This window comes from Oncorhynchus tshawytscha, linkage group LG10 (genome assembly GCF_018296145.1).
Source record: "Oncorhynchus tshawytscha isolate Ot180627B linkage group LG10, Otsh_v2.0, whole genome shotgun sequence".
In the NCBI taxonomy this organism is placed as follows: domain Eukaryota; kingdom Metazoa; phylum Chordata; class Actinopteri; order Salmoniformes; family Salmonidae; genus Oncorhynchus; species Oncorhynchus tshawytscha.
The window spans coordinates 42,301,630-42,329,627 of record NC_056438.1 but is presented as its reverse complement, the minus strand read 5'-3'; the positions used below and the strand labels follow the sequence as shown (position 1 = coordinate 42,329,627).

General features: G+C 44.9%; 1 protein-coding gene and 1 long non-coding RNA gene across 3 annotated transcripts; one reads left to right on the top strand and one right to left on the bottom strand.

The window, feature by feature from the left end:
* Nucleotides 1–84: 84 nt before the first annotated feature.
* On the bottom strand, nt 85–27,998 carry LOC112260236 (neuronal tyrosine-phosphorylated phosphoinositide-3-kinase adapter 2-like). 2 transcript variants are annotated; one of them, XM_042328560.1, is made up of 7 exons: nt 27,129–27,998; nt 23,449–23,649; nt 13,524–13,846; nt 9,387–10,466; nt 6,132–7,175; nt 5,130–5,227; nt 85–2,789 (listed from the first exon to the last, which is right to left on the bottom strand). In XM_042328560.1, the coding sequence occupies exons 2-7, from the start codon at nt 23,625–23,627 to the stop codon at nt 2,574–2,576; spliced, it is 2,940 nt and encodes a 979-aa protein (XP_042184494.1). In that variant the 5' UTR covers nt 23,628–23,649; nt 27,129–27,998; the 3' UTR covers nt 85–2,573. The 2 variants fall into 2 exon arrangements, with proteins under 2 accessions (XP_042184494.1, XP_024290944.1); XM_024435176.2 differs by having other exon boundaries at nt 23,449–23,652; nt 27,129–27,997.
* On the top strand, nt 5,441–9,138 carry LOC112260237. Its single transcript, XR_002954998.2, has 3 exons — nt 5,441–5,569; nt 7,535–7,585; nt 7,746–9,138. It is a non-coding gene; the product is annotated as an uncharacterized LOC112260237 (long non-coding RNA).

The following is a 27,998-nucleotide window of genomic DNA, read 5'->3' as shown; positions in this document are numbered from 1 at the left end:
TTTGTTGGTGCTGATAACAGTGGTGCTCTTATGGTTTTGAATTTGCTATCAAATTGTGCTATGCCAATGTTTGTATTACAGATAAGTAAACGTTTTTATTCTTTAAAAGTTTCATCCACAAGAACAAAAATCTCTTTAAATCATGTTGTGATTTACAGGGACCTTTTTCCATTAACTTTACCAAGTGCCCTTTGAGTACTACAATGTGGGTTACTATTGAAAAAACATATGTATCAGAGTAAACTGCAAAGACCAAAAGCACAATCACATATTCCACCAGGATTCTGAGCTCTTCCACAGCGGGTTGAAGTTCATATTTATTTCTATCGACAACAGAACCCATGTGACAATCAGCATACAGTACTTCATATTCGCAAACATTTTTTTTTCTTCTTTTCCTTTTTAGAAATAAGACAGATGACTCTGACAGTGCTGTGCTCTCTCTACCTTTCACAGTGCTGTGCTCTCACTACCTTTCACAGTGCTGTGCTCTCTCTACCTTTCACAGTGCACATATTCTATACAGACACAAAAGAGATTGTACATCGTTATACATTTCAGACCTGCGCCGACCAACCGTGTGGGGCAGAAAAGTTCATGTTTACAACAATCATTTCAGAGTTGACCTGCATACAGTGTAGCTTGGCACACACTAACACACACTAACACACACTCACACACACATACAGGTATAAAGGACTCGGTGGGACCTCCGTGTTGATTTCTCAATGGAAGGGGTACTGCACTGGCTTAACCAGTTAGGTTGTTCATGCTACTCCTAGGTTTCCTTTCCTCCATTCCTGTAGGACTGCTGCTCATGTCTGCCAATGAATGGACAGATTTGGGGATCTAGCCATTTATTGGTCTCTCACCCATGTTATTCCCCAACAGCACTACAGTACACTGCACCTTAAACGGAAAGGGATTCATCGCTTGATGTAGGACCATCCCCCAACACAGATCTATAGTTAGATTACCCAAAATCCTAACCTTAACCTAGGAGATCATTAAGAAATCTGGCCCTGGAGCAACTGTTAGAGGCAACTCCTGAGTCACCCATGACTTCAGTCACACCCCTATTGCCCATGCAGGTGCATGCTGGTCTATGGAGGACAGGAATAGGAGGGGGGGTACATCTAAAACAGTTTGGCAATGTAGACATTGCATTTCTTACGTGCAAAAGATAACCTCTTTAGATGATGTAGAAGGTAGAGGGGGAGTGGAGGGGTAGCTGGACATGGATCCAGCCTAATTGAGTGTGATGGAGGATGATGGGTAGTGCAGTTTTTCATTATTAATCTTTACTTTACAAAGCCTTGATCTGTAGGCCCTTGTGTTACCCATGTCCTTATACTTGGGCAGAGCTGTGGCCATCCTATAGGTCCTTATCATCTGATCCCTAAAATGGATGCTGCCAAGCAGCCAATCACAGGGGACAATGCGTCACAGACAGCCAGTCACGGATGACGGCATGTCACAGACAGCCAATCATCTGCGATCAGACCACCCAGCCAACCAGTGATAACGTATTACATGGCACGGCTCTACTACTCTACATTTTACCCCAAAATATATAAGCACATTTTTCCAAAGTTATTTCTCAAGCAAGTGCATAATATACACATATTCTGCCGTAGGTTTAAGTTTTTGTCTAAAAGTTCAGGCGTGGATTGTTCCGGCTGGTTGTTGGTGTGGATTGAGTTCCGTATCTACTCTGTGGGAAGATGCCCTCAATGTGCCTGGCAGAGTAGGAGAGCTGACCTGTGCCAGCTATTGCCACCAACCCATATTAGATAACCAACCCTTGCAAAGTGCAACCTCACCAACAATTTACCTCAGCAGGCTGGTTTGGGATAATAGGTTTGTCCTTAGGTTTATCTCCCTGACCCACCCTCGTTTCTATCTTAGTGTTGTGTACTATGTACATGCTAGCCAACCCATCTCATAACAAATAAATCCTTGTCAAAGGCTCTGACTGACTACACAGCTTGTAAACTTACAAACTGAAGCACAAGATTCCTGACCTGTTCTAGGACTAAGTATTGTACATACTAGAACACATTGGCCCAAAGGCTAATGGCAACCAGAGCCATGTATTTAGATCGAAATATATGGCTCTGATAGTCAGAATATCCTCCATTCAAAAGAGTGCTTTGAGTACTGGAAATTCATTGAGCATTTGGCATAAATAATTATCCGTGATAGATTATGCTTTAGAATGTAAAATACGAAAACGTAAAAGAAACATTGGATTGCTCTACATCTACATAGTTTTTGCTGCTTTATCCCTTTTTGTTTAGAAAATATTTATTCGTACTAAGTATTTTACATGGAGTCACTTGAAATAGAAAAATATCAAATATCACCAGTGATGATGAGAAAACATTACAACCTGAACAAGCGGAAATATTGCTATGGTAACCACCATTGTCCTTTGACATCAGCGATCCCCTCCCTGCTCTTATTGGCTGCCCCTGACCCCCGTGATGCGGAGTAGGCCAATAAGTAGGCACAAAGTCTAGATGGGGATTGGGCGTGGGGCCAAGTGGGTTATAGTTAATCATTGGTTATAGTCAGATGGCTGTGTCCCAGAACACAGTGGTCTGTGTGGGGTACGGGGGCGGCTGGATCTTTTTGGCCCCGTTGTTCTTCTGCTTGCACAGGTTCCTGTCCGGGTGGTTTCTGTCTGGGGGCCGCTGCCTGGAGCGGATCTCCATGCATAGGGTGCGCTTCCTCTCGATCTGCTCCAGCATGGTGCTGTCCCCACACATCCACGGCATCTGGGGTACCTGGGGAAAAGTGGAGAAGAGCAGTAGGCAACCAGGTAAATCAAGCACTTCCCAAGAATGAAAGAAAACAAATACATATTGATCCAGGTCTGCAGTAGGGGCCAATCTTTTTTATTATTAGTAATTTTTTTTCCACGTTTTTTAACCAGGTAAGTCAGTTGAGAACAAGTTATCATTTACAACTGCGACCTGGCCAAGATAAAGCAAAGCAGTGTGACACAAACAACCACACAGAGTTACACATGGAATAAACAAACAGTCAATAACACAATAGAACAGTCTATATACAGTGTCTGCAAATGAAGTAAGATTAGGGAGTGAAGACAATAAAAAGGCCAGCCATAGTGGTGAAATAATTACAATTTAGCAATTAAACACCGGAGTGACAGATGTGCAGAAGATGAATGTGCAAGTCGAGATATTATATATGGGGATGAGGTAGTTGGGGGGGGGCTATTTACAGATGACCTATGTACAGGTGCAATGATCTGTAAGCTGCTCTGATAGCTGATGGTTAAAATTAGTGAGGGAGATATGAGTCTCCAGCTTCAGTGATTTTTTGCAATTTGTTCCAGTCATTGGCAGCAGAGAACTGGAAGGAAAGGCGGCCAAAGGGGGAATTGGCTTTGGGGGTGACCAGTGAAATATACCTGCTGGAGCGCGTGCTACGGGTGGGTGCTGCTAAGGTGACCAGTGATCTGAGATAAGGTGGGGCCTTACCTAGCAAGGACTATAGATGACCTGGAGCCAGTGGGTTTGGCAATGAATTTGAAGCGAGGGCCAGCCAACGAGAGCATACAGGTTGCAGTGGTGGGTAGTATATGGGGCTTTGGTGATGAAACGGATGGCACTGTGATAGACTGTATCCAATTTGCTGAGTAGAGTGTTGAAGGCTATTTTGTAAATGACAATGCCGAAGTCAAGGATCAGTAGGACAGTCAGTTTTATGAGGGTATGTTTGGCAGCATGAGAGAAGGATGCTTTGTTGCGAAATAGGAAGCCGATTCTGGATTTAATTTTGGATTGGAGATGCTTAATATGAATCTGGAAGGAGAGTTTACAGTCTAACCAGACACCTAGGTATTTGTAGTTGTCCACATATTCTAAGTCAGTGCCGTCCAGAGTAGTGATACTATTCGGGTGGGCAGGTGCGGGCAGCGATCGGTTGAAGAGCATGCATTTAGTTTTACTTGCATTTAAGAGCAGTTGGAGGCCACGGAAGGAGAGTTGTATGGCATTGAAGATCATCTCGAGGTTAGTTAATGCAAAGAATGGCCAAAAGAAGGGCCAGAAGTATACAGAATGGTGTCGTCTGCGTAGAGGTGGATCAGAGAATCACCAGCTTCAAGAGCAACATCATTGATGTATACAGAGAGAATTGAACCCTGTGGCACCCCCATAGAGACTGCCAGAGGTCCGGACAACAGGCCCTCCGATTTGATACACTGAACTCTGTCTGAGAAGTAGTTGGTGAATTGTGCGAGGCAGTCATTTGAGAAACCAAGGCTGTTGAGTCTGCCAATAAGAATGTGGTGATTGACAGAGTCGAAAGCATTGGCCAGGTCGATGAATACGGCTGCACATTATTGTCTTTTGTCGATGGCGATTCTGATATTGTTTAGGACCTTGAGCATAGCTGAGGTGCACTCATGACCAGCTCGGAAACCAGATTGCATAGCGGAGAAGGTATGGTGGGTTTCGAAATGGTCGGTGATCTGTTTGTTAACTTGACTTTCGAAGACCTTAGAAAGGCAGGGTAGGATAGATATAGGTCTGTAGCAGTTTGGGTCTAGAGTGTCTCCCCCTTTGAAGAGAAGGATGACTTCGGCAGCTTTCCAATCTTTGGGGATCTCAGACGATACGAAAGAGAGGTTGAACAGGCTAGTAATAGTTTTTTATTTTTGTATTTTTTTTTATTTGACCTTTATTTTACTAGGCAAGTCAGTTAAGAACAAATTCTTATTTTCAATGACAGCCTAGGAACAGTGGGTTAACTGCGTGTTCAGGGCAGAACGACAGATTTGTACCTTGTCAGCTCAGGGATTTGCAACCTTCCGGTTACTAGTCCAACGCTCTAACCACTAGGCTACCCTGCCGCCCCAGTTGCAACAATTTCGGCGGATAATTTTAGAAAGAGAGGGTCCAGATTGTCTAGCCCGGCTGATTTGTAGGGGTCCATATTTTGCAGCTCTTTCAGAACGTCAGCGAAGGGTGAAGGAGAAATCGGGGAGGCTTGGGTAAGTTGCTGCGGGGGGTGCAGAGCTAGGCCAGCCGTAGAATAATGTTTATTGAAATTCTCGATAATTGTAGATTTATTGGCAGCATATCTCATCGAATTACCTGTGCCTCTGGTGCTTGCCTCTGTGGGGTCCCCAAGGGAGAGGGTGTAACTGGGGCAGAGAAGGAGCGGCCATACTTCGGAAGTGCTGGTTTCAGTTCTATAAAGAGGGACAATGCATTTAAATTAATACATTTAGCTCACTCTTTTAATAGTTTATATGCAACAAAACTAAAAGTTATGGTGAAGCAATACACAGTTATAAGCCTAATCACAATTGCAAACCCTTACCAATCATCTCTCAGCATGTTTTATGTCTTATCTATAAGATAACACTTGGAATCACATTTCATTTTATGTTGTGTAGCCTAGGCTTCTAGCTATTTAGACTACAGTGTGTTTCAAAGGGCACCTGCACCTGGTCTCAGTATTCCCGCCAAAACCATAGAAAATCACCTTTCTTGAGTTTGAAACTGCACCCTGATGAGAACAGTTGGCCTAGGTAAGTTTCTTATTTCGTGTGAAATGTGTAAAATTGTGTTTGTTCTTTTAATTTTCAAACTTTACTGATTTAGTATGAAATATCCTTATAATTAATTCAAATTTTCTTCAAATGACAATCAAGGTGACGTACAATATGCTAACTAAATTAGCCTAGCAAGCTAGCTAACAAGCACACTCAAAATATGTTTTATTGTCACACACACCGTATAGGTGCAGTGAAATGTGTTGTTTTACAGCATGTGTCAAACTCATTCCACAGAGGGCCGAGTCACCCGAGTGCCTACGGGTTTTTACTCCACCCTTGTACTTGATTGAAGAACTACCTTTGTTTTATGTACATTTTAGTTACCCATGTAACCCAGTCAGAGAATGTTCAAATTGTTTGATTATGGATATGCTACTTGCATGTTATTGCAATCAACAGTATAGCATCTCTAAACTTTGCAGATTATTGTGCTTGATGAGGACATGCTTAGTGCGTGTCAATCATTTACCACAGCCACTTCCTGGTGTCTGGTTGTGTTGAGCTGCATGTGCAATTTAAATTAGGCTATCCTCACCTGTATTGCCAGTTCCCAACATCATTGGCGGACTGCCAGCAGGTCTTCCATGCCGAGTTGGTGTGGCCGTCGATGATTGTTGCCCTGATACACCGTTCTTCTCTTGTGCTTTTGATTGCTCAAAGTTGTAGGTCCCCCTATCTCTGCTATCACGCCTGGGCAAGACGTCTGAGCTGTAACCCACCCGGTCTTTGTCGCGCCTAGGATCTACCCCATTGGCACTCTTGCCATAGCTATCGCGCCGGGGGGGCAGTTCTGAGCCATTGCAGCTTCTGTCCTTGCTGTCACGCCTGGCTTCAAGGCCATGTCTGGCGGACTCTTTGATGTCCTGTCGGGGTAAGAGCTCCATTCCATTGTAACTTCGTTCTTTGCCCTCTTGTCTAGAGTCCAGGCCGTAGCTCGCCCTGTCTCGGTCTTTGCTATTACGTCTGCACTCAAGGCCATTTCTGGGTGAATCTTTGCAATTTTGTCTGGGTAGGAGCTCTGGTGGCTGATCAATTCGTTCTTTGCTGTCATGTCTCGAATCCATTTCGTTCCTGGTTCGGTCTTTGCTATCTTGCCTGGGTAGAAGTTCCGGTGGGTTCTGGTGGCTGAGCCTTTCTTTGCTGTCTGGTCTGGACTCCACACCATTCCGGGGAGAGTCTTTACTGTCCTGCCTTAGTAAAGGCTCCATGCAGTGGACACTTCTGTCTTTGCTATTGCGTCTAGGCATCAATTCTATGTTATTGCAGCCCCTGTCCTTGCTGTCCCGTCTGACAGGCGGGGGCTCAATACTAGTGCAACCCCGATCTTTACTGTCTCTTGTCATAGGCAAGGGCTCCACACTATTACAACCCCGGTCTCTGCTGTCCCGTTTCATAGGCAGGGGTTCAGCACTGCTACAGCCCCTGTCCTTGGTGTCGCGTCTGTGAGAAGACGACTCTTTGCTACGTTCCTTACTCTCCCGTTTGGACTCCTTGCTCTCCCGTTTGGACTCCTTGCTGTGACTGTGCCGCTCCTTGCCGTCACGTTTGGACTCGCTGTTAGGCTTACACTTGGACTCGGCTATAACAGAGGAGAAACACAGTCAGACACCAGAAAATACCAAGTTTCTTTAAGTCCCTAGTTATTAGTTAGGCCTAGTGGTATCTACTGTTATTTCCTAGGAGAAACACAGTCAAAAACCTTAAAATGCCAAATTCCTGCATGTCCTTACCAATTAGTTAGTAGTATACTCTGTTACTTCAACACAAAATAACTAGTAAACATAACCTATATAAAAATAAACAATTGTATTAAAGCACTGCACTAACGCTATACGGCCACTTGGTTTCACCCATGCGCTGTGGGTGCTATGAACCACTGGGATGAGACAAGGTCCTTTTGCCTGAATTACTGGGAAATGCTGTTTTTTCATTTGACAGATGTTATGGAGACATCCATGATGTGAATTGCATAGATACTATTACCAATGGGTAGGTAAAGGCTCAGTAACCACTTTCAATGCATTCTTGTTTAACACATTTATTTGCTGTTTTAATCGGTCATATTTGGTGAAATATTTCTAAATCAATGCAGCAGGTATACATGGCAATTGTAATGTTCTATCTCTTTCTGCTTGTCTCTTTCTATTAGGCTAAAAGACAACACAAAACTGTGCATCAATAAGGCATTACTGTATATGCATGAAGAGGACAGAGCCAACAAATGATCTCACAAGCCAATTAAAGCTAAGAAATACACAGAATTTGCATAAAAGGCTAGATGCAAACATTTGCCAGAACCACCAACCAAGATTACCTACATTCAGAGAAGATTGTGGTGTTACAATTCCAGGAAGTCAGCATCTGTCATAGATTGGGGCTTCTTTCTCTCTCCTGATTGGTGACTGTGAAGCTGTTTCCCTGATTGGTTCAATCTTTACTAGCTGGTTGGGCCAAGATAGGAATAGAACTCTCTAATCAGGTGTAAATGTCTTGGTTGTCTCTTAGGAAGCCTACTGCTGCTGCACATGATCAGTTGGAAGCTGGAGTGACCTGCGCTGCGATTGGCCCACTTCCCCACAGGGAGGGATGCTGCAAATAAGAGAGGCTCCTTCTTCTGTTGCTATGACTGGGTTGGAGTTGGTGGTTGCTATGAAGCTCTCAGAGTTAAGAACAGATTGACACGTGCCCAGTCATTTTTTATGTATAGCCCGAGATGGGTTCAAATGCACTCAACCAGTGGGAATTCCCCCATGGAGTTAGTTGCTATGTTAGATCTCTCTCCAAATCATCAGCCAATCTGATAAAAACCCAATAACACACTTCACTGCTCTTGTGACCATAATTAAGTCCTGGATACCTACACACAATTTACTCTTTTACAATTTGTAATACAGTATTGTGTGCATATGCAATGAATAGCCTATGTGGTTTCAAACAAACACAAATTCATATTTTATTCCTTTGCATTAGGCCCATTTAAATTTCAGGCCATGTGTCTACAGGGGTCATTAATTAGGAGAAAATCAATGGCTGAATTATGCATACAAATGCATTCAATAAATAAATCCACGATTTGAATATAAAGATTACAGGATGGTTGACAAAGCATGAATATGGAAAACCGGTTCTGAAGTTTTATAAATATGTATTAACCTCCGGAGTTGGGTAACTATCTGGATTCACCATTTGTGCAATTTTGGAAAAGTACTGCACTGGATGCATTGGCCTCCTGTGTTTAAACATGTTTACATATTTAAGAGTAATGCTGTGCGGTGGCTTAATGCCACTGCATAGTTTGAGAGGCATGCCGACCGCTTTACTCCCTAATCCGGGCCAGATTAAATCATATGATCTGTATCAATCTATGTTTGGTGGGCATAGATTAAACGGGCTCACGGAGGAAATGCTTGCAAAGAGCCACAAACACCCACCGCAAACATCAGCAGCAGCATCTCCTAATTTAGTGGGATTGGAAGTTGTTTAACCAGATGAAAATGGGTTTATATTAACGCGACACTGATGAGAACACGAATAAATCATTTCACAAAAAACTTGAGCCATTGCTGTAGTTTGTGCATCAATGTGTCAACAAACGTCTCAATGTTACACTGTGTGGGTTATGGCATGGCAGTCAGTTTGGATCAGACTGGATAGTGGATACCTGTGGAGGAACAATTTTTTTACTGTACCTCTATGTTCATATTGACTGATTCTGTAACTAGATTGACAAATAGATGATGTGATGCGTTGATTGATTTATTGATTAACTGACTGAATGATTGACACTCACTCTCCCCGGGCTCCTTCGACTTCCTTCCGCTGGTGTTCTTCTTCATCATGTTCCTACCGGCGGTGAACAGGTTGGTCAGCTCGTCCAGGGGGCTGGTCGGTGTGCGTGAGCGCCCCGTCGACACGTTCTGCATTGACCCATGCAGCCTGCCCCCGGCAACGCAGTCCTGGGGCGGCGAGCCCTTTCCGTGGGGCGTGGCAGAGGCACTGCGAGGCAGCCCGCCTGGAAAGGGAATGGGGGCGTCGAAGGGTGGCGCACGCATCAGGCTGAGGGGAGTTAGGCAGCGGCCCATGCTGACGGGCGAGGGGCAGGCTGAGTGGCTGCGCTGATAGCCGTGGGTCGAGGAGGCCGAGGACTTGTAGAGGGTGCAGGGCAGGGGCGGGGCCGACGAGCGACCCGACACGGTCAGGGTGGGCGTGGCGGTCAGCTCCCGGCGTAGGTGCACCAAGGGGGGCTCGGAAGAGGAGGTGGGTGACTTGCTATAGGCACCGGGGTTGTCCATCATGGGCAGTTTGGTCAGTGCATCCAGAGGGGTGAGCGGGGACTCGTCTGAGTTTGGCGAGCACTGGGCTGGTGAAGGGGGGAACACCAGGAGAGGCGGCCGGTGGGTTAGCAGGTTGGGGAAGGGCGCGGGAATGTCGCAGAGGGGGATGTTGCGCGGAGTGGAGCAGCGGCTGAGGGGCTCAGGGTCCAGTGGTGCCGGGGTAGGGCAGGCGGAGCGGCATCCCGGGGGGTCCCAGCGGTAGTCCATGTCATCCAGGAGGGGGTACTTCATCTCCTCATACACCGACTCGTCCGGCTCCTCATCCTCACTCCTGGGCGCCTCTGTTTGCCCCCCGCCCCCAACACTGGCACCCATCTCGATGTAGACGGGCTCATCCGAGTCGGAGTGGTGACTGGGGCTCTCGTCGCTCGGCGGCGAGGGGTTGTGCTCGCGCTCCGCAGAGGGGGAGTGACCCTTGCAGCCTCCGTGCTTCCTGATGTAGGACTCATCGAAGGAGGTGCTCAGCTGGGTGTTGGGATTCCTCCTGGGTTTGGGGGGAGGGACCCTCTTGCAGTCTTCGCCGCAGCCTTGTGGTGCTGAAGGAGCAGAAAAACAAAACGTGTTAGCCATATCATAGTAAACCTTCCCTGTATTATTACGTTTTACATGTCTTTGTTTTTAGGTCAGATATACGGCAATGTAGTAGTTAAGTGTATCTGAGTCAAACTGTGTGGGTTTTTTCAGGTTGGTATGACGTAGCGTTGCAGTGAATCCATTTGGGTCTTGTATATCACAGCCATATAGAGACAGGTGTTCCTTTAGGCTAGATATGTTCTGGTTATAGTATATTGTAGCGCAGAGAGAGAGTGTATTTCTAGGTCAAATAGTGTAGTGTATAAGTGTGTCCCTTTTTCCTGTTGGTCAGATGTAAAGTGGAAGATAAGAGCTGGAACATGTCTCCTTCAAACTGCAGATTTTACACCTTTAATAATTCAGACGCCAGATGGTCCAGGCGCACGCTCCTCTCTATGACTCACCACCGCCATCACGACACACACACACACCCACCCACACACACCATTCATCCCTTTGAAATCGTTCATGTACAGTACATCCATAACCTCAACCCAACCTCAACATATTCACATTCATCGTCTCTGAACTTAAATCTCTCCCTACTACACACATAGGCAAAGGGCAAATATGTTGTTTTCCTCCAACAAGTGCACATAAAAACACAGGTTGTAAATTCAACAGGGCTTTATATCCCGGCACCATTTTCTCAACCAGATGATAATAGATATAATATATATATATATATATATATATATATATATATATATATATATATATATATATATATTTTGTCAGTTGAACAACTGAATGCATTCAACTGAAATGTCTCTTCCGCACTTCACCCAACCCCTCATTTGAGCACAGTCAGCTGTGGTTCAGTGCGTGCGTGTGTGTGCTTGTGTGTGCGTGTGTGTGCGTGTTTTTCAATTGTTGATGTGGCTATGTGTCAGTGTAATTTGTGTCTCCGCACTCGGATGTGTGGCCTGTTATTACTATCATTATGCTAACTGGGTTGCATGGTGGATCTTGAGATCTGTTTCACGCACAGATGATGAGTTCATCCTCCCCCGCCTCCCTTCCCCCGCTCTCTCGCCCCCTCCCCCGTAGCGGATGTGTTTACCCACACCCCCTCTCCTCCTAAGGGAAAAGGAATCTAGGTCAATCGCTCCTCCTGAATGAATTCTGCTTCCGACTGGCCCCTCCCCCCTGCTCGGCGCAGAGCCTGCTCCGGCTCACGCAACAACCCTTCTTTCTGTGATGGACACCCCCACACTCCGACGGCGATTGGCCGGGACGCCTTAGAGCTCAACCGTTGCCGCAGCTTCATTGGCCCTCGCTGCCTGCCGCTGTTCTGATTGGCCGGGCTACGGGGGGTCTTGTTTCTGTGGGATGGTTGCCGTGGTGCAGAGGAAGATCTGTGCGCACACAGTGATCCCCTCCAATCTGAGACAGCCAGGGCAACTCCCTAACCAACCATCACATCGGCACACACGTCAAACTGCAACGCAGTCGAATGCGGCCGTATATTCACCTTTAAGTCTCTCACAGCCCTTTAAGACTAGAAGACTTTAATAGCCTGTTAATTTCTTCACTTGTTGTTTCCTTGCTTAGCAGGTGTTCTTTGTTTCTGTCAACAACAAAAAAAAAAAATCATGCTTTTTGATATAGGTCTACAGCTGAACAGTGATTGAATTAATGGCTCTTATGCTCTATTGGTTTACATCCCAGTATCCACAAGGCCACACTACTGATTTTATAGTGAATAAAGTTCAAACAAATTATATCTGATTAGAGATGGCTGAATATCGATCCATTCAAATATACCTTGTCTCATTTTCTAGTACAGTAACCATATTTTTCCCAATGTGTCCCGCTTCCGTCATTCGTTTCATTAATCTGCTTTCCTCTGAGATCTGCTGTTATTATTAAATTCAGGGGAATTGCCGATTGCATGCAACAACGACTTACAGTGACCTCTGACACTTTTTCCTCACAACAGACGCAGAGAGGATCACTTTTGTCTACCTGGTGAGGATTCATGCTAGAGCCGATCACAAAGTGGATAAAGGCTAAACGAGTCACACCAGGATATCAAATTCAGATCTCTCCGGATGTGACCCATTCTCGGAGCACATTCTCGTGCAAAATGTAAACTGGATCTTTGTGGGCTTTAAGGAGGAAAACGGATGAGCAGACACTGTAGAACACAGATACTGTAGGTTGCACATGCTGTGGGGAGGCATTTTCCAAGCGGTTAGCTTTCGACAGCTCATCAAAAAGGAGACCGGTCACTTTGCACGCACCCTTCCAACCTCCTCAAGCCTGAATGAGTTACTAGAGTCAGGTTGTGTTGCTGTGAAATCCACAGGAGGTCGGTGGCACCTTAATTGGGGAGAGCGTGCTCGTCTTAGTGGCTGGAGCGGAACGGGTTAAACTGTATCAAATACATCAAACACACGGTTTCCGTTTCGGACATTATTACGAGTCATTCACCCCTCAGCAGCCTCCTGTGGTGAAATCTCAAGCGGGGGGAATCTAACCCTGCAACATGTCCGTGTGGGGAGGAAAAATGTATGATGAAAAGAAAGTCTGTAAGCACATCCGCCATCCAATAATAGTGGAAAAAAACTGTCCGACAGGGCCTACATAAACACCATTCATGACCGTCAGGAGCAGTGAGATTGAATGACGAAGCAGAGCCTCACTCACCAGAAGCCAATGTTCATCCGCATTGCTACACTCAACCTCATGTACACTCACTGCACTCTGGCTTGTAAGGGCTCATTCAGTCCCACTGCAGCGGATGGTCATTTGTTTACCGAGTGTGGGCCAAATTGTGTTGTTGTTATGTAAAGTCAGACAGGAATGCTGTACAGCGCTGTCACACATAAACCACTCAGTGCATATTGTAGTGTAGTGTTTCTCAGAGTGTTTCTCAGGTCTTGTGTGTTTGTGTAGTTGTGCGTCGGGTAGTATTTTTTCATAGTTGTGTACTAAGCCCATGTTGCCTTAACTACGTTGGATTACAGGCTATAGCTAGCTACTTTGCTTAGCTAGCCGTGCCATTCCATACTTACCATCACAACTGTCCGGATTGGCCCTACAGCCCCTACAGACCAAGGTGGGGCTGTGGTCCACTGTCTCAGAGGAAATGCTCAACTTGGTAGCCGGGTCCCTCCTGGGTTTGGGTGGGGGCTGCTTGCGGGACGTGGGGCTGCCCACTTCCTCCTCCCCACCGCCATTACTGCCCCCACCCACCGAGTGTAGGGACTGGGAGCGCACAGCGAAGCCCGGCCCGCAAGCAAGATAGGGGGGCACGGGCATGCGCTCCGGGGGGGGTGGCATTGTCATGGAGCCCATGCGCAGGAGCTTCCCCTCAGTCACCACCTCTTCGCCCGTCCTGAGAGAGAGAGAGAGAGAGAGAGAGAGATGTTTATGTTATGATACATAACGACTGGTCTGGAATCTGATAGTATAGGTGCTCGTGTCATGACGCACGACGGTACATAGAACTATCTTTGCATTCGACATAGAAACCATTTATTATGGATGGAAAACCAAGCAAATGTAACCACACTGAACACTATAAAGATGAAATGTATTGCTTTCAAATCCAAAATGATTGATCCAGAAATAAACAATAAACAATAAATCGATCAATCTTTCATTCAAACAGTTGTAGTAAGTTACTGTGACAAAGATTAATCTATAAAGAAAATTAGTCAACTTAAAACATCACCGATACATCAGTCCTTCCCTCACCTCTGGAAGTCTGCCCTTTCACAAGAATGTCAACCAAAAATAGCACACCGAGGTCTACTTCGATGTTTGTTTGTGCACGTGGGTGTGTTTCCGCTTGCCCTACTCTCTTTATGAGTGCTCAAATGATGCAAGCGTCAACAATGAGAGTCACATTAGTGCCACTCAGCGAGAGAATCTCTCTGTGGGTAGCCATTGATTTGTGTTTAACCCTGGGCATGGTTAGCTCAGCGCTCCCAGCCGCAGAGACACAATGACACGATGGAAGTCTCCCCACTCCGGCCAACATCGATCCCTCTTTAAAAACCCGGATGATTAGCCTGAATGGAGTGGTTCATGTGGCAGAATGGGGCTTTAACAGTCACAGGACTGTAGAGTTGATTTCTGACTCTCTTACTGCCAGATGGTGGTGACTTTAGCTTCATTTCAAGTACTATTTTTTTTATTTAGGTCACCAGCAAACAGAATATATCATGGCAAAAGTTTAAATAAAGTTTGGAGATGATGAGGCGGACAAAAATAGGAAGTAGTCTAGTTGGGCGACTGAATCATTAAAAAAAAATGTCTTCGTTTTTATAGCCCTATATCATCAGATATTGTCAGATACGAAAATGTGTTGATTGTGGTACAGTATATGGTCAACACCTTGAATACATTTTTGAAAAATCAGAGTAAATACCTGTAAGTCAAGTTGAAAAATGACAAAAGCAAATAGCCTAACAATTATTCTGTCTCCAACCACAAACCTACAGAACTTTTTGCACATGCACACACCCACTCACACAGTGGCCATTCAAACTACTGTGCATCATCTGCTGTGTTGAATGCATCTTTCTCTGTTGGTGCTCAACTACAACTCAAACTCCTCATTGCACTGATGCAGAGTTTTCACAATGTCAGTGGGTGAGAGTTGAACCACATGTAATTCATCCCTGATGGAGACAGTACTCCAATTGCAGAGTGCCTCTTTGAAAAGGTTAGAAAATTGGAATGACCAAATTGTTTTGGAAAATATAGAATGAATGTTCCATCAAGACCAATTGGACAGAAACAGTGATGTTGACATATTAGTATTCTAAACCGTTTTTGTCCAGTTACTGTCATTGAGGGGAATCAATCATCTGCACTGAATCAGTTAGTTATAGGAAAACCAACCTAAAACCTTTTGTGTTTTTGGTATCTTTTGGTGGTTTAGCCCACATTGTGGAAATTAAGTCCAAGAGTTTATCCATACATTAAGTCAATGTGTCAGTCAAAATACAAAGTTGGAAGATTATTGTGACATTAAGTGGCATTGTGTTCGTACAAATGCTTGAATGCATGCATGGGCGGGGGTGGGTGTTTGCGTTTTATGTGTGTGTGACTTTGCTGACTCCCACTGACTCCAAGCCAGCTGCTGAGCAGCAGGAGCTTGCAGGGTTGGGTTCATTGGTTAGGGGCTTAACTTTGCCTAGCAACAGGGTACCCACGGAAACCAGACACAAAGCCTGCTGCTGTCCAGCTCCGCACAACAAACGAACAGATGAGAGACTACAACTCCCAAGTTCTAAACCTCGATCTGCAGTTATTAAAAGGAAAAATCCACTCAAAACTATTAATTCCTAAAATTCACAGTGTTAAATAACATTAATATGTGAGAAAACATTTTTTTTTGTGAACAAATGTCTAATTTTATTGTTATACTAAGATTGTATGCAACCACTGAAAATCGGTGTGGAAAACTGTTGCAGATCAAGTCGACTACAACACGCGCAAAGCTCTCTCAATGGGCTGGCTGACTAGCAAGCTAGGTAGCTAGCTAGCAAATGTAGCTACACACAATAATACCAAAGTCAATATCAGCATGTGAAGTAGCTAGTTAGCTGTATAATCACCTAAACAAACGGCACTATAAAATGTAAGAGTCTACAATCTCACCATGTTCAATCTACAGATCAGTGTGCCTCGCAGAGTCTGATATTTGCAACGGCATGGCAATGGCACCATGCAATGCACCCTGGACTGAAGAGGCAGACAAATAGGAGACATGTGGAGGACCCACTGTTAAATTACACATTTCTCGAGGTAGGAATATTACGCGTTATGACATCAGCCAGTATTGAAATCTGACATGTATGACAGACATTTTTGCAATCAGTCTAGTGAGAGCAGCTTTATCGCAATGCTATGTCATTGCGAATTTCTGCATGCTTGAACGGCAATAGCTCAGATACACATGAAGACATGAAATGACCCAAGGGAATCGATAGAACATCGCTCAGAGATGTAGCATTCAAAATGGGTGATTCTTTCCTTGAACCTGTAGACCTCCTTTGTGTACAGCTATATGACACCTACCCTCCTCCAGCTACCAAACCTATCACACACCACATGAGGGTTCCAGGATCTCAGGTTATGAATCACTACAGTGGACCGTGCCAGTCACGCACATGATGGAGGTAGCATTGAGCTGGCATTTTCAAGACCAGGAAGGGAAAAATCACACAGCTCTCAGTGTGTACTCCTGGTCATGCCTTGTGCCCAGAGGAGCTTGGCACCAGCTGATGTTATGTAGCCTAGAAGACAGTGCCTGTTTCAAACACTCTCTTTGGTACTTTCCTATTCTTTTTAACCATGAACACACTAATCATGGTATCTGAATGGCAGGAGTTATTATTTTCCCTATGTACACTGTTAAAAATAAAGTTTCAAGTTGAAACCAAATAAGGTTCTTCAGGGCGATGCCATTAGGCAGGGCTGCCCAACCCTCTTCCTGGAGATCTACTGTCCTGTAGGCTTTCAGTCCAACCCTAATTTATCATATCTGATTCAGCTAGTTAAGGTCTTGTTGAGCAGCTAATAAGTACAATCAGGTGTGTTAAATTAGGGTTGGACTGAAAACCAACAGGAAGGTAGATCTCCAGGAAGAGTTGGGCAGCCCTACCATAAGGGAACCATTTTAGGCTCTCTGAAGAACCTTAAATGGGATGGTTCTTTGAAGAACCACACACACTTAACACCCTATTGTTGAGAAAAATCTGCATATTTCTCAGGGTGCCTTTCAAGTACATTTTTGAGTTACCAGTACCACCAATAACTGTGTTTGCTAGTGACAGAGACATGGTTGTTGCATTCATACATTTTCAGTCCTGTGTCCTTCATCATGTGAAATCCTAAGTGAATGTGTTATCATTAAACATTTATTTTTTAACACAGCATAATTCATAAGGCTTATTTTGAGAATCTAGTTTTACCCTAATACAGTAGCCTGAAACTCATGGTTTTACAGGCCACATCAGGCCTGAACGGCACATTATGCTATCTTGCAAAGTGATGTGTAAATCCTATTGGAACCCAGGAAGCGGGGATAGCCAGCATTTGCTTTCAGAATGACTGCCAGTGTTAGGAAGACTAAGATATGAGATGATATAAAGTGGAACAATAATTTCAGTAATGGGTGCAATAGCCTCAGTCCATAGTAACAGATTGAATTAGTTTACAAAAATGTATGTTATTTATATTTGAGTAGAATACGATTAATTAATCAATTGTGTACATGCAAAAACATAGATATTGAAACAAACAATTCTTAAAATCCACCTGCAGTAGAGCATGCTGGGAAATATGATAACGATGGACATGGTTTTGGTTCAACTTTGGTTATTGTCACCAACACTGGGGTTATTTTAATTCTTTACGGTGTTAATTTATCTCCTGAATCAACACAAAAAGTGTTACACAGAAAAATCAACACCAGTTAATAACTCTTTGGGCTGAGATCCCGCTAACGGGATCGATATGACAACAGCTAGTGAAAGTGCAGGGCGCCAAATTCAAAACAACAGAAATCCCAGAATTAAAATTACTCAAACATACAAGTATTTTATACCATTTTAAAGATACACTTCTTGTTAATCGCACCACAGTGTCCAATTTCAAAAAGGCTTTACAGCGAAAGCTAACCAAACGATTATGTTAGGTCAGAGCCAAGTCACAGAAAGACACAGCCATTTTTCCAGCCAAAGAGAGGAGTCACAAAAAAGCAGAAATAGAGATAAATGAATCACTAACCTTTGATGATCTTCATCAGATGACACTAATAGGACTTCATGTTACACAATACATGTATGTTTTGTTCGATAGAGTTCATATTTATATAAAAAAATCTCAGTTTACATTGGCGCATTACGTTCAGTAGTTCCAAAACATCCGGTAGTGTAGTCAAGAGAAGTCAGAAATAGCATTATACATATTAACTTACCTTTGATGATCTTCATCAGAATGCACTCCCAGGAATCCCAGTTCCACAATAAATGTTTGTTTTGTTCGATAAAGTCCATCATTTATGTCCAAATACCTCCTTTTGTTTGCGCGTTTAGTTCACAAATTCAAACTCACCCAAGATCACTAGGAGCAGACGAAAAGTCAAAAAGTTCCATTACAGTCCGTAGAAACATGTCAAACGATGTTTTGAATCAATCTTTAGGATGTTTTTAACATAAATCCTCAATAATGTTCCAACCGGAAAATTCCTTTGTCTTCAATGCAATGGAACAGAGCTAACTCTCACGTGAACGCGCTTCACCAGCTCGTGGATCTCTGGCAGACCTCTGACTCATTCCCCTCTCATTCGCCCCCACTTCACAGTGAAGCATCAAACAAGGTTCTAAAGCCTGTTGACATCTATTGGAAGCCTTAGGAAGTGCAATTTGACCCCATAGACACTGTGTATTCGATAGGCCAAGAGTTGAAAAACTACAAACCTCAGATTTCCCACTTCCTGGTTGGATTTTTTTCTCAGGTTTTTGCCTGCCATATGAGTTCTGTTATACTCACAGACATCAGTCAAACAGTTTTTGAAACTTCAGAGTGTTTTCTATCCAAATGTTTGGATAGTTTACTCTGGGCACCTTATTCATCCAAGCTACTCAATACTGCCTCCAGCCCAAAGAAGTTAACACTGGCCAATTTTCTGTATGCTATGAAAGGGACACATCTGCAGGCTTCCATATATTTCAAGAACCTTTAAGAATTCCCGAAGAACTGTAGATGTCCCATCAAGAAACCTCCACTTAACTCAAAGGTTCTTTATCGGGGCTAAGAGTTCCCCAAGTAACCATACCATCTGAGGAAGAACCCTTTAAGAACCTTCATTGTTTTCAGTATAGTAAATCAAGTGACGAGTTGTAGCTTTTGCTTTGAACTCATAAACGCGGCAGAAATGATAGGCTAATGTTATAACATTATTGTTATTTCATAATCATTTGTTATTTCCCTAGAATTGGAAAAACTTTATCCATGCAATGTGGAAATATGGCTTCACTATAACATGGTGGTACTTAATTCATATACTCTGCAGGAATGACAATAATAATGTAATCATAACCAGACATAATAATAATTAAGCTCTGCTCGCTCACACACAGGCGTCTGCAGGAAAGCACCCATGAACATTAACACATACAGAACTGTGTATGTACCAGGTGTGTAACTGCTGGAGTGTATGTGTGTGTTATTTATAGGATCTTTGCCCAGTGATTGGCTGGAACTTAGACCACAGGTGCACAAGGAACAGTTGGATGAAGGGTTGTCGTCGGGCAGTTCTGGCTCTGTGTCAGTAGGCTACTTGAGTCTATGTGACATTGAATGCACAATAAGACACCAAAAAAGAACAGAACTAAGTTTGTGTGTGAGGTTTTCTGTGCATATCAATCTGTGTGTGTGTGTGTGTGTGTGTGTGTGTGTGTGTGTGTGTGTGTGTGTGTGTGTGCGTGCGTGCGCACCTGCGTGCGGACCTGCGTGCGGACCTGCGTGCGTGTGTGACAATACACACTAAGTGTTATGGACAGACTTTTCCCTTACAATTAATCTCACACATAAACCCAATTATTTTGTTTGTTGGTGACATATTGCACATTCCAAGTCACATAGAGACACAAGTAGACACAGAACCAGAACTGCCCGACAACAACCCTGTGCGTGTATATCCCTGTGTGTGTGTGAATAACTACTCCTTCAGATACAATGGAAACACAAGTGGGATGGCACTGTAGGCAGGAAGACCCTCCTCACTCAAACCAACTTGGTGCTCTGATTGGCCTGCGGCTGTTCCAGCTGTCACCAGGCAGAACACATCTCCTGCTAGCGAGCTCTCCACACTTAATCTCTTTCTAACAGGTTTCTTTTCTCTCCCCCTCCCTCTCGCTCTCTCCCATTCTCTCCCATTCTCTCTCTCCCATTTTCTCTCGTATATCTCTCTTTCTCCCCCTCTCTATCTCTCTTTATTTTTGCTTCTCTCTCTCCCTCCATCAGTTACTGTAAAAATGGGTCGTCTCTTTGACCTACTTATAGGCCTCGTCCAAAATCCAGCTATTTTTTTTATACTCTTCCTCTAGCTACTGTGTATTAATATTTTACATTGACAACAGCTGAGAGACGGATAGAGAGATATCAGGACACTAGATCGCACTTTCCTCAAGGCAGCACCTCCCTTGGAATGGGTACAAAATTAGGATGACATCAGACTCGCTGTCGGTGTGCTAGGTAACTTTTGCTGCCATGTGTTTATTAAGTGAAAAGTTATATGAGTTTCTTGTGCTCACCACAGAACGTTTTGTCATACGACTGGGGGACCTGGGACTTTGTGCTTTAAAACATGCACTATATTGGTTTCTCAAACAGAACTTGCTCATAAACGCTACTCGTGTAAACGGTGCGGTGCATAGAAACATTGCAAGTGCAGAGAACATATACAGTTCATGAATGGAAAAAAGTTGCACTGCTGGCACCTACTATAATATTATGAGTCAACTGTAGTTGATGTCAGATTTACTATCAGAAGAAGACACTAAATGGCCAAAGCTGCACATACACTGCACATACCTGACACTCTCTACAACATTTTCAGAGCTTAACAGGTGAAAGCAATCAATGCCGTACAAGGCTTAAAGAGTGATGACTGTTCAGGTTTGGAACACATTCCCTAGACCTAGAAAATGTTGCAAACACTTGTAGAATGAGAATCTGTCGAGGAACTCTGCTACCACTGTTAACATGTAGCATTGGAAAGCACACACAACCAGACGCCTCTCTATCCATCTGCTGTCATATCTTTTATGGGCAAACCACACACTTGCCTCCACAGCGCCTACTTGTTCACACACAACCAAAGCACGCCGGCTCCACGTGCTGCCCATGTCGTGCAGCCACTTCCTATTCGCTCAGCTTTTGGATGCCACGTGGTGCCGCTACATAGCCCCAAGTAAGGACAACCAGTCTCCTCTGCCTCACTTTCACCTGGACAGAGGATGAAAGAGGACGCAAACATTTGCAAGACACTACTGACTATTCCAATGCAAATTCCAATGCTTTGTAGAAGTGTTTGTAACCACTGTATCAGAAGACTGAAATTACAAACTCTCAGTTAGTAAATAATATTATGTACATTATATATGACTGGTTTTGAGTTTTGGCCCAATCTTCCATCATTAGCCAGCTAACAAATATAGCCTAGAGTTCTGTTGATAGACCCTACATTAAAAACAACCTTAAACCAATCACACACTTAGTGCATTTATGTCCAATAGTGAATTTGGGCTCATCCATCAATTTTATGATCACAATCTCCCTAAATCTAGCCTGGTCCCAGATCTGTTTGTGCTCCTATGGTTGTTGTCATCTGTTTCTGCCGTCTTGCCAAGTCCTATTGTCATTACCATTCCAAACAATGACCATAAGGGTTGGCTGTACGGCACAAACAGATCTGAGACCAGGCTACCTTAAAACTACTCTCCATCAAGTGGAGCAGGCAGGGACGACCTCTAGCCAAGGACAAGTCCCAAATAAGTCAGTAAATGATAAATTAACTCTACTCCGTAGAGAGGCCCGCACCGACCCACTGGCACCCCAAAGTATAGCAATATGCCATGGCTTAAGGGACACACACACACGCACACACTGTGAGCTCTTAACAGAAGGGACTGAGGACATGTTACACACCCAAGACACACACACGCGCACACACGCACGCACACACGCACGCACACGCACACCCACTCAAGAACCACAAACAGTACACACATCCTTTCCTCTCTGTTGTGTATGGAAACTCAACAGTTTGACCAACGCAGTACAAGCCTTTGCTCCAAATCAGAATAGCACACCATAATGCCGGGCGGAACACTACACAACTTTTAAAATCCTAACATCGCTGAGCCTCTCACATTAAACAACCGTCTTTCCTGTTGTGTTTTTGCATTGCCGACGTAGTGGTGTGCACCGTGCACACTAAACGATGTGGCGCAGACGTGGGTCACACACGATAAGGTTCTTCCCTTTGTGGTGAGGATTCTCGATACCACGCTGTCTCGTTAAAACAAGGATGTGATTAGATAGCTAGAACGAGCCATAGCTCAAAGCAGCCTCATAAACGTCAGACATTCACGCGTGTGATACAGAGTTGAAATATCTAGCCAATACATTTTGAATTTCATAACATTGTGTGTCAGAGTCATTTCCCCTGCTCCAGTGTACACATTCTGGGTGATGCGATGCAACGTCATCATCTCACTGGCTACTGCAGATCACAGTTCTCAAATCTTGTTGTTGCATGTCTCACACTACAAGAGCATTGCAGATTTTGTGCCGATAAATTCAAACACGTTTCCAAATATTGGGACGTCTGAGACTGCTCAAAGACGGGTCAAAGCACTCAGATTGTGTCTCTGACTCATTCACATTAAACGAGTGTCGGTGGCGGCCGCGCGCCCCAAGTAGTCAACGACATGGGGATTTTGTCTCCGATCTCAAAAACTTAGGGGCCAAAATCACATAGCGTACACTCAGCTTAAGGAAATGGAAATCCGAAGGCCCCCTTGAAAGATTGGACAAGGTGCCCTAAGGGCTCGTTTGGGCCAGATTCATTGTCTTGGAGGCTGTAATTGTAATTGTAAGAGGTCCGTGGCATCGGCAGCACAGTGCAACTTAAGCCTGCGACTTTACAAGCACATCATGTATAAGTGAATCTATATATAACTGTATAAGCATGCGGTGTGTGTGTGTCTTCAGGTGTATTATAAGATGCATGACTGTCGTTGATGCTTTGTTACATTTAACGTTAAGTCCTCACACTAGTATGGTGTGACATCTCACGTCTATAGACAAGCATGACGTGCCTGTATATTTGTATCATTTCTCAAAGGTCTGCGGCCCAGGTTTTGGAAGGAGTGTCCTGTAGGTGTACGAACACATTTTTAAGTCTCCTACCTCTTTATGGCTTCTTCCTGTTTTCTCTTCTTGTCGTTCTTCTCCTGTAGGTAAATCCTGTTCCTCTCATTCCTGGCGTGATCCAGGTTCTGAGAGACCAGCCCGCTGTAGGCTCTTAGTCCGCTATCTTCAACATACTGGAGAAATCTCAGAGTTTCTTCCTCTTTGGAGCTCATCATTCTTCACAAGCGATCCGGCAGCCTTCTTCGAGAGGAACACAGAGTAGTGTTAATGACAAATATGGTATAGTGGGCTCAGTGATGTTTACGGTGGCTGGTGGCTGTGTATGGGTGGGGTTTTTTTGCTTATAAATGGGTTGTTAGTATTAGTGGTAACAGTTGCGTCATGGCTGCGACCACAAGTTTCATCATTATCCCCCCTGGAGCATGGGAAACGTATAGTACAAACGCACAACTCTGAAGGGGCCCCACTGTCTAGTCGCCCTGATAAATGGCTTCAATGGATCAAGAACTTACGGATGAAAGAAGGAAAACAAATGACACACAATCGAATGACAGTAGCCTTAGGCTTAGGATGAAGCAACATACAGTACTGAGAAGTCCTTCAACGTCACGTACTACGCATACAGAATATCAGGCATTATGCTACCGATTGCACTCATGTGCATTCCTGTGGTTTGTGCTGGATTTACACGTAGAACTGCTGCGGTTCCTGATCAAATAATCTGGCTTGTGCTTTTGCCTGCTTCTCCACAAGATTATTCTTTATAAGATTCCTCCACAAACAGTTGTGCGTCACAGGCGAGCTGCGTGAAGGAGGATGCTCCATTGGGGGAAAAGGAGCCTCTTCCCTGACTGTCAACCCCTTTGCTTTCGCTCAAATGAGAGGAATGGATGGTGAAAACAGGACTGTTTTACAGCCACATCCAAACGCACCATTGAGCATCTGACGATGGGGTGTGCGAATTCAGTGAGCGCGTAGATGCAGAGTGCACACTGTGCATAGATGCTGTTTGAGAGGGAATGTGTGTGTACCGGTATGTGTGTGCGTGCAACAGCACAGTGCGTCCTGCAGGAGTCTGTAGCAGAAAAGAAGAGAACGCACACTTTTATGTAGGTCAATGTTTTCAGATAAGCCTAAGAGACTCGTGCTGTTTACGTGTGAGCGGCACTGAGTGGACTGTGTGTGGAGTGGGGGGAGGGGACCTGGGGGACAGTGTGTGTGTGTGTGTGTGTGTGTGTGTGTGTGTGTGTGTGTGTGTGTGTGTGTGTGTGTGTGTGTGTGTGTGTGTGTGTGTGTGTGTGTGAGACGGTCTGTCTGCCCATGTGTGCATGTGAGAACGTGTGTGTGTGTGTGTGTGTGTGTGTGTGTGTGTGTGTGTGTGTGTGTGTGTGTGTGTGTGTGTGTGTGTGTGTGTGTGTGTGTGTGTGTGTGTGTGTGTGTGTGTGTGCGTGAGTGTGCGTGTGTGTGTGAGTCAGAGAGTTTGGAGAGCAGCCAAATGGATGGCATGGCTAACTTAGAAAGACCAGATAATTGTCTGGTACACTATACCTCTACTGTCTGTCTGTTCTGTCTGTCCATGAATAACCTCGACGTTGGGGTTAGTGAGTTTAACTGCACGTGGGGCAGTCTGTTCCGGTTTGCTCCAGAGACCACTCATTTTTAAAAGGGCCCAGTTTTGAATCAGGGTCACAGAGAGACGAGAGACAGACCTAATTTACAGTACTGTGTTTTAGCTCGTGGCTGGAGCGCTACAGTTAATGCTGCAGAATTGCATCTCATAGTAGAAGTTTATCATTGATGCACAGGCACAGGGCACTTTTGCATCTTTTTCTGAGTGCCAACCCTCTACGCTGCATCTAGTGGTTGAATTTTGGTCCATGTAGCACAGTTTCAAAGCGCAGTGGTTTCATGAAGCTGCTGAGTGGTGAAGCACTTTTGAAGCCCACTGTGAAATCTCAGTGTTGAAGTGATGAGTGGACATGTTAAGTGGATGTGTTCAGTGCAGAGGTAAAATTCTGTCAGTGACAGGGGGGGGGGCAACGCAGGATTCAAACACTGCTGGAGCTGAATTAAGCCTGCCTCTGTAATCCCTGTAAGCCTGCAGCGCTGTGCAGCGCTGGGATCAGCTTGTTTATCACGCTGTTTTTCAGTAAAACCTTGCAGCCCTGTTTCTCCTCCTATGGTCCTGCACAGTTCATCATCTCTTCCCTTCCTTTAACCTCTTTCTTTTATCTTTTCTCTCATTTAAAATCAGCTATATCTGTTGGAGATGCTCTCTCTCCAGTGCGTGCAATTTGTTACTCAATCTTTTCTCTTAAAATGTTGTTTTGCAGCTCTGAACCTAACCCACATCCTATCTTTCCCTCACTACGCCTCACTTTTTACTGCCCTCTCCATCCTCTCCTCTTCTTAGGTGACATTGATTGCAACAGTTGGTCATCCAAGGCAGCCTTTTCCCCCAAACGGGAATGAAAGTGGCGCACTACGTCCGTATCTAGGCAACGGTGGCACTGGGGGTATGGGGATATTCTCGAGCGGTGTCAAAAAAATTGCACAGCTAGGTCAGTGAAAACCATCCCTCATCATACAGAGGATCAGGTAACAAAGGTGAACCCTATGAAATCAATGGCACTGTTTGCTGACGACACAACAGTGGTAGACCTGATCACCGACAACAATGACAGCCTATAGGGAGGAGGTCAGAGACCTGGCAGTGTGGTGCCAACAACCTCTCCCTCAATGTGAGCAAGACAAGGGAGCTGATCATTGACTATAGGAAAAGGAGGGCCGAAATGGCCCCCCATTAACATCGATGGGACTGAAGTGGAGTGGGTCAAGAGTTTCAAGTTCCTTGGTGTCCACATCACTGATGAACTATCATGGTCCAAACATGCCAAGACAGTCATGAAGAGGGCACGACAATGCCTTTTCCCCCTCAGGAAACTGAAAAGATTTGGCACGGGTCCCCAGATCCTCTAAAGGTTCTACAGCTGCACCATCGAGAGCATCCTAACCAGTTGCATCAGCGCCTGGTATGGCAACTGCTCGGCATCTCACCGTAAGGCGCTACAGAGGGTAGTGCGTACGGCCTAGTACATCACTGGGGCCAAGCTTCCTGATATGAAGGACCTATATACTAGGTGGTGTCAGAGGAAGGCCCAAAAAATTGTCAAAGACTCCAGTCACCCAAGTCATAGACTGTTCTCTCTGCTTACGCACAGCAAGCAGTATCGGAGCGCCAAGTTAGGACCAAAAGGCTCCTTAACAGCTTCTACCCCCAAGCCATAAGACTGCTGAACATTTAATCAATGGCCACCCAGACTATTTACATTGACCCCCCCACTTGTTTTTACACTGCCGCTACTCGCTGTTTATTGTCTATTCATAGTCACTTTACTAATTACCTCGACTAACCTGTAAATAGCCTCGTTATAGTTACGTCATTTTCTTGTGTAAATTTGGATTGAATTTTTTACTTTCATTTATTTAGTAAATATTTCCGTTATTTATATTTTCCATATTGCTGGTTAAAGGCTTGTAACTAAGCACTTCACGGTAAGGTTGTATTCTGTTGTATTTGGCACATGTGACAAATACAATTTCACTTGATAGGTTAGGAGAAGGTGTGTGTTTGTGTGTGTGTGTGTGTGTGTGTGTGTGTGTGTGTGTGTGTGTGTGTGTGTGTGTGTGTGTGTGTGTGTGTGTGTGTGACTTACAGTGGAGCTGTGTCCCTGCTGACTTGAGGGCCAAAGCGGTGTTCTCCAGGTGAGTCCAGTGCGAGCCGCTGATCAACTCGGACAGATCCTGGAGCATCTGTGCAGAATTCCACTTAAATCCACAGGGAAGTCCTGTAGCCATTGTACGCTCCCGACAGTAAGGCTTGCTCAGAGGAGTACTCCAGGGCAGGGGCAGTGCCAGCAAGGCCGGTGGATGCCCAGATCAGTGCTCCCTCCCCTGGGTAGCCGGAGAGACCCAAGCCCCCTGTCCAAACGATGCTAGACTCCAACCCAGGGGCCTGCTTCACACTCATCTGCACATGCTACAGAGCACGGGAGGAGGCAGCAGCACTGGACCAAACCCTAACAGCATCACACACACATCCTCACTGACAAACAGACAGACACAAACAAGCCTCGCACACACTCCTCTTGACTTGCAGCCACTTTCTGCAGAATGAATTCACACTCCGGAGTTGACTTGTTCTTCTTGGCTTTTTCTGTCTGATCCGATGAACCCTCGGCTTTCCAGGTGTGTGTGTGCCACAGGTGCAGTTCGTGCCCGAAGTTGAAAAGAAGAGTGTGTGTATGTGTGCGTCAGGGGGTGTTCAGTCGAAGCATCCCTCCACTGCCTCTCTCATCCACACAGAGCTCCTCTCTGCTAGCCTGAGCCACAGCAGATGAGTCCAAGCTTCAGAAGTGTGGATCACAACACAAAGAACACGCCTACTCTACCTTCCTCTCTCTCTCGCTCGCTCTCGCACGTTCTTTCTCTCGCTCTCTCTCTCTCATGGCCGTACTGCACCTACTGTGTGTCTGAATGTGTTTTTTCTCTTTTCAGCACCACGGAGAGCTCTCTAATCAGCTGCC

Coding starts and splice junctions, on each gene's coding strand:
- LOC112260236 (XM_042328560.1), bottom strand. CDS start 23,627: ATGATGAGCTCCAAAGAGGAAGAAACTCTGAGATTTCTCCAGTATGTT. Junction 13,847..23,448: donor CAGGAAGAAGCCATAAAGAG/GTAGGAGACTTA, acceptor TCTCTCTCTCAG/GACGGGCGAAGAGGTGGTGA. Junction 10,467..13,523: donor CAATCCGGACAGTTGTGATG/GTAAGTATGGAA, acceptor CTGCTCCTTCAG/CACCACAAGGCTGCGGCGAA.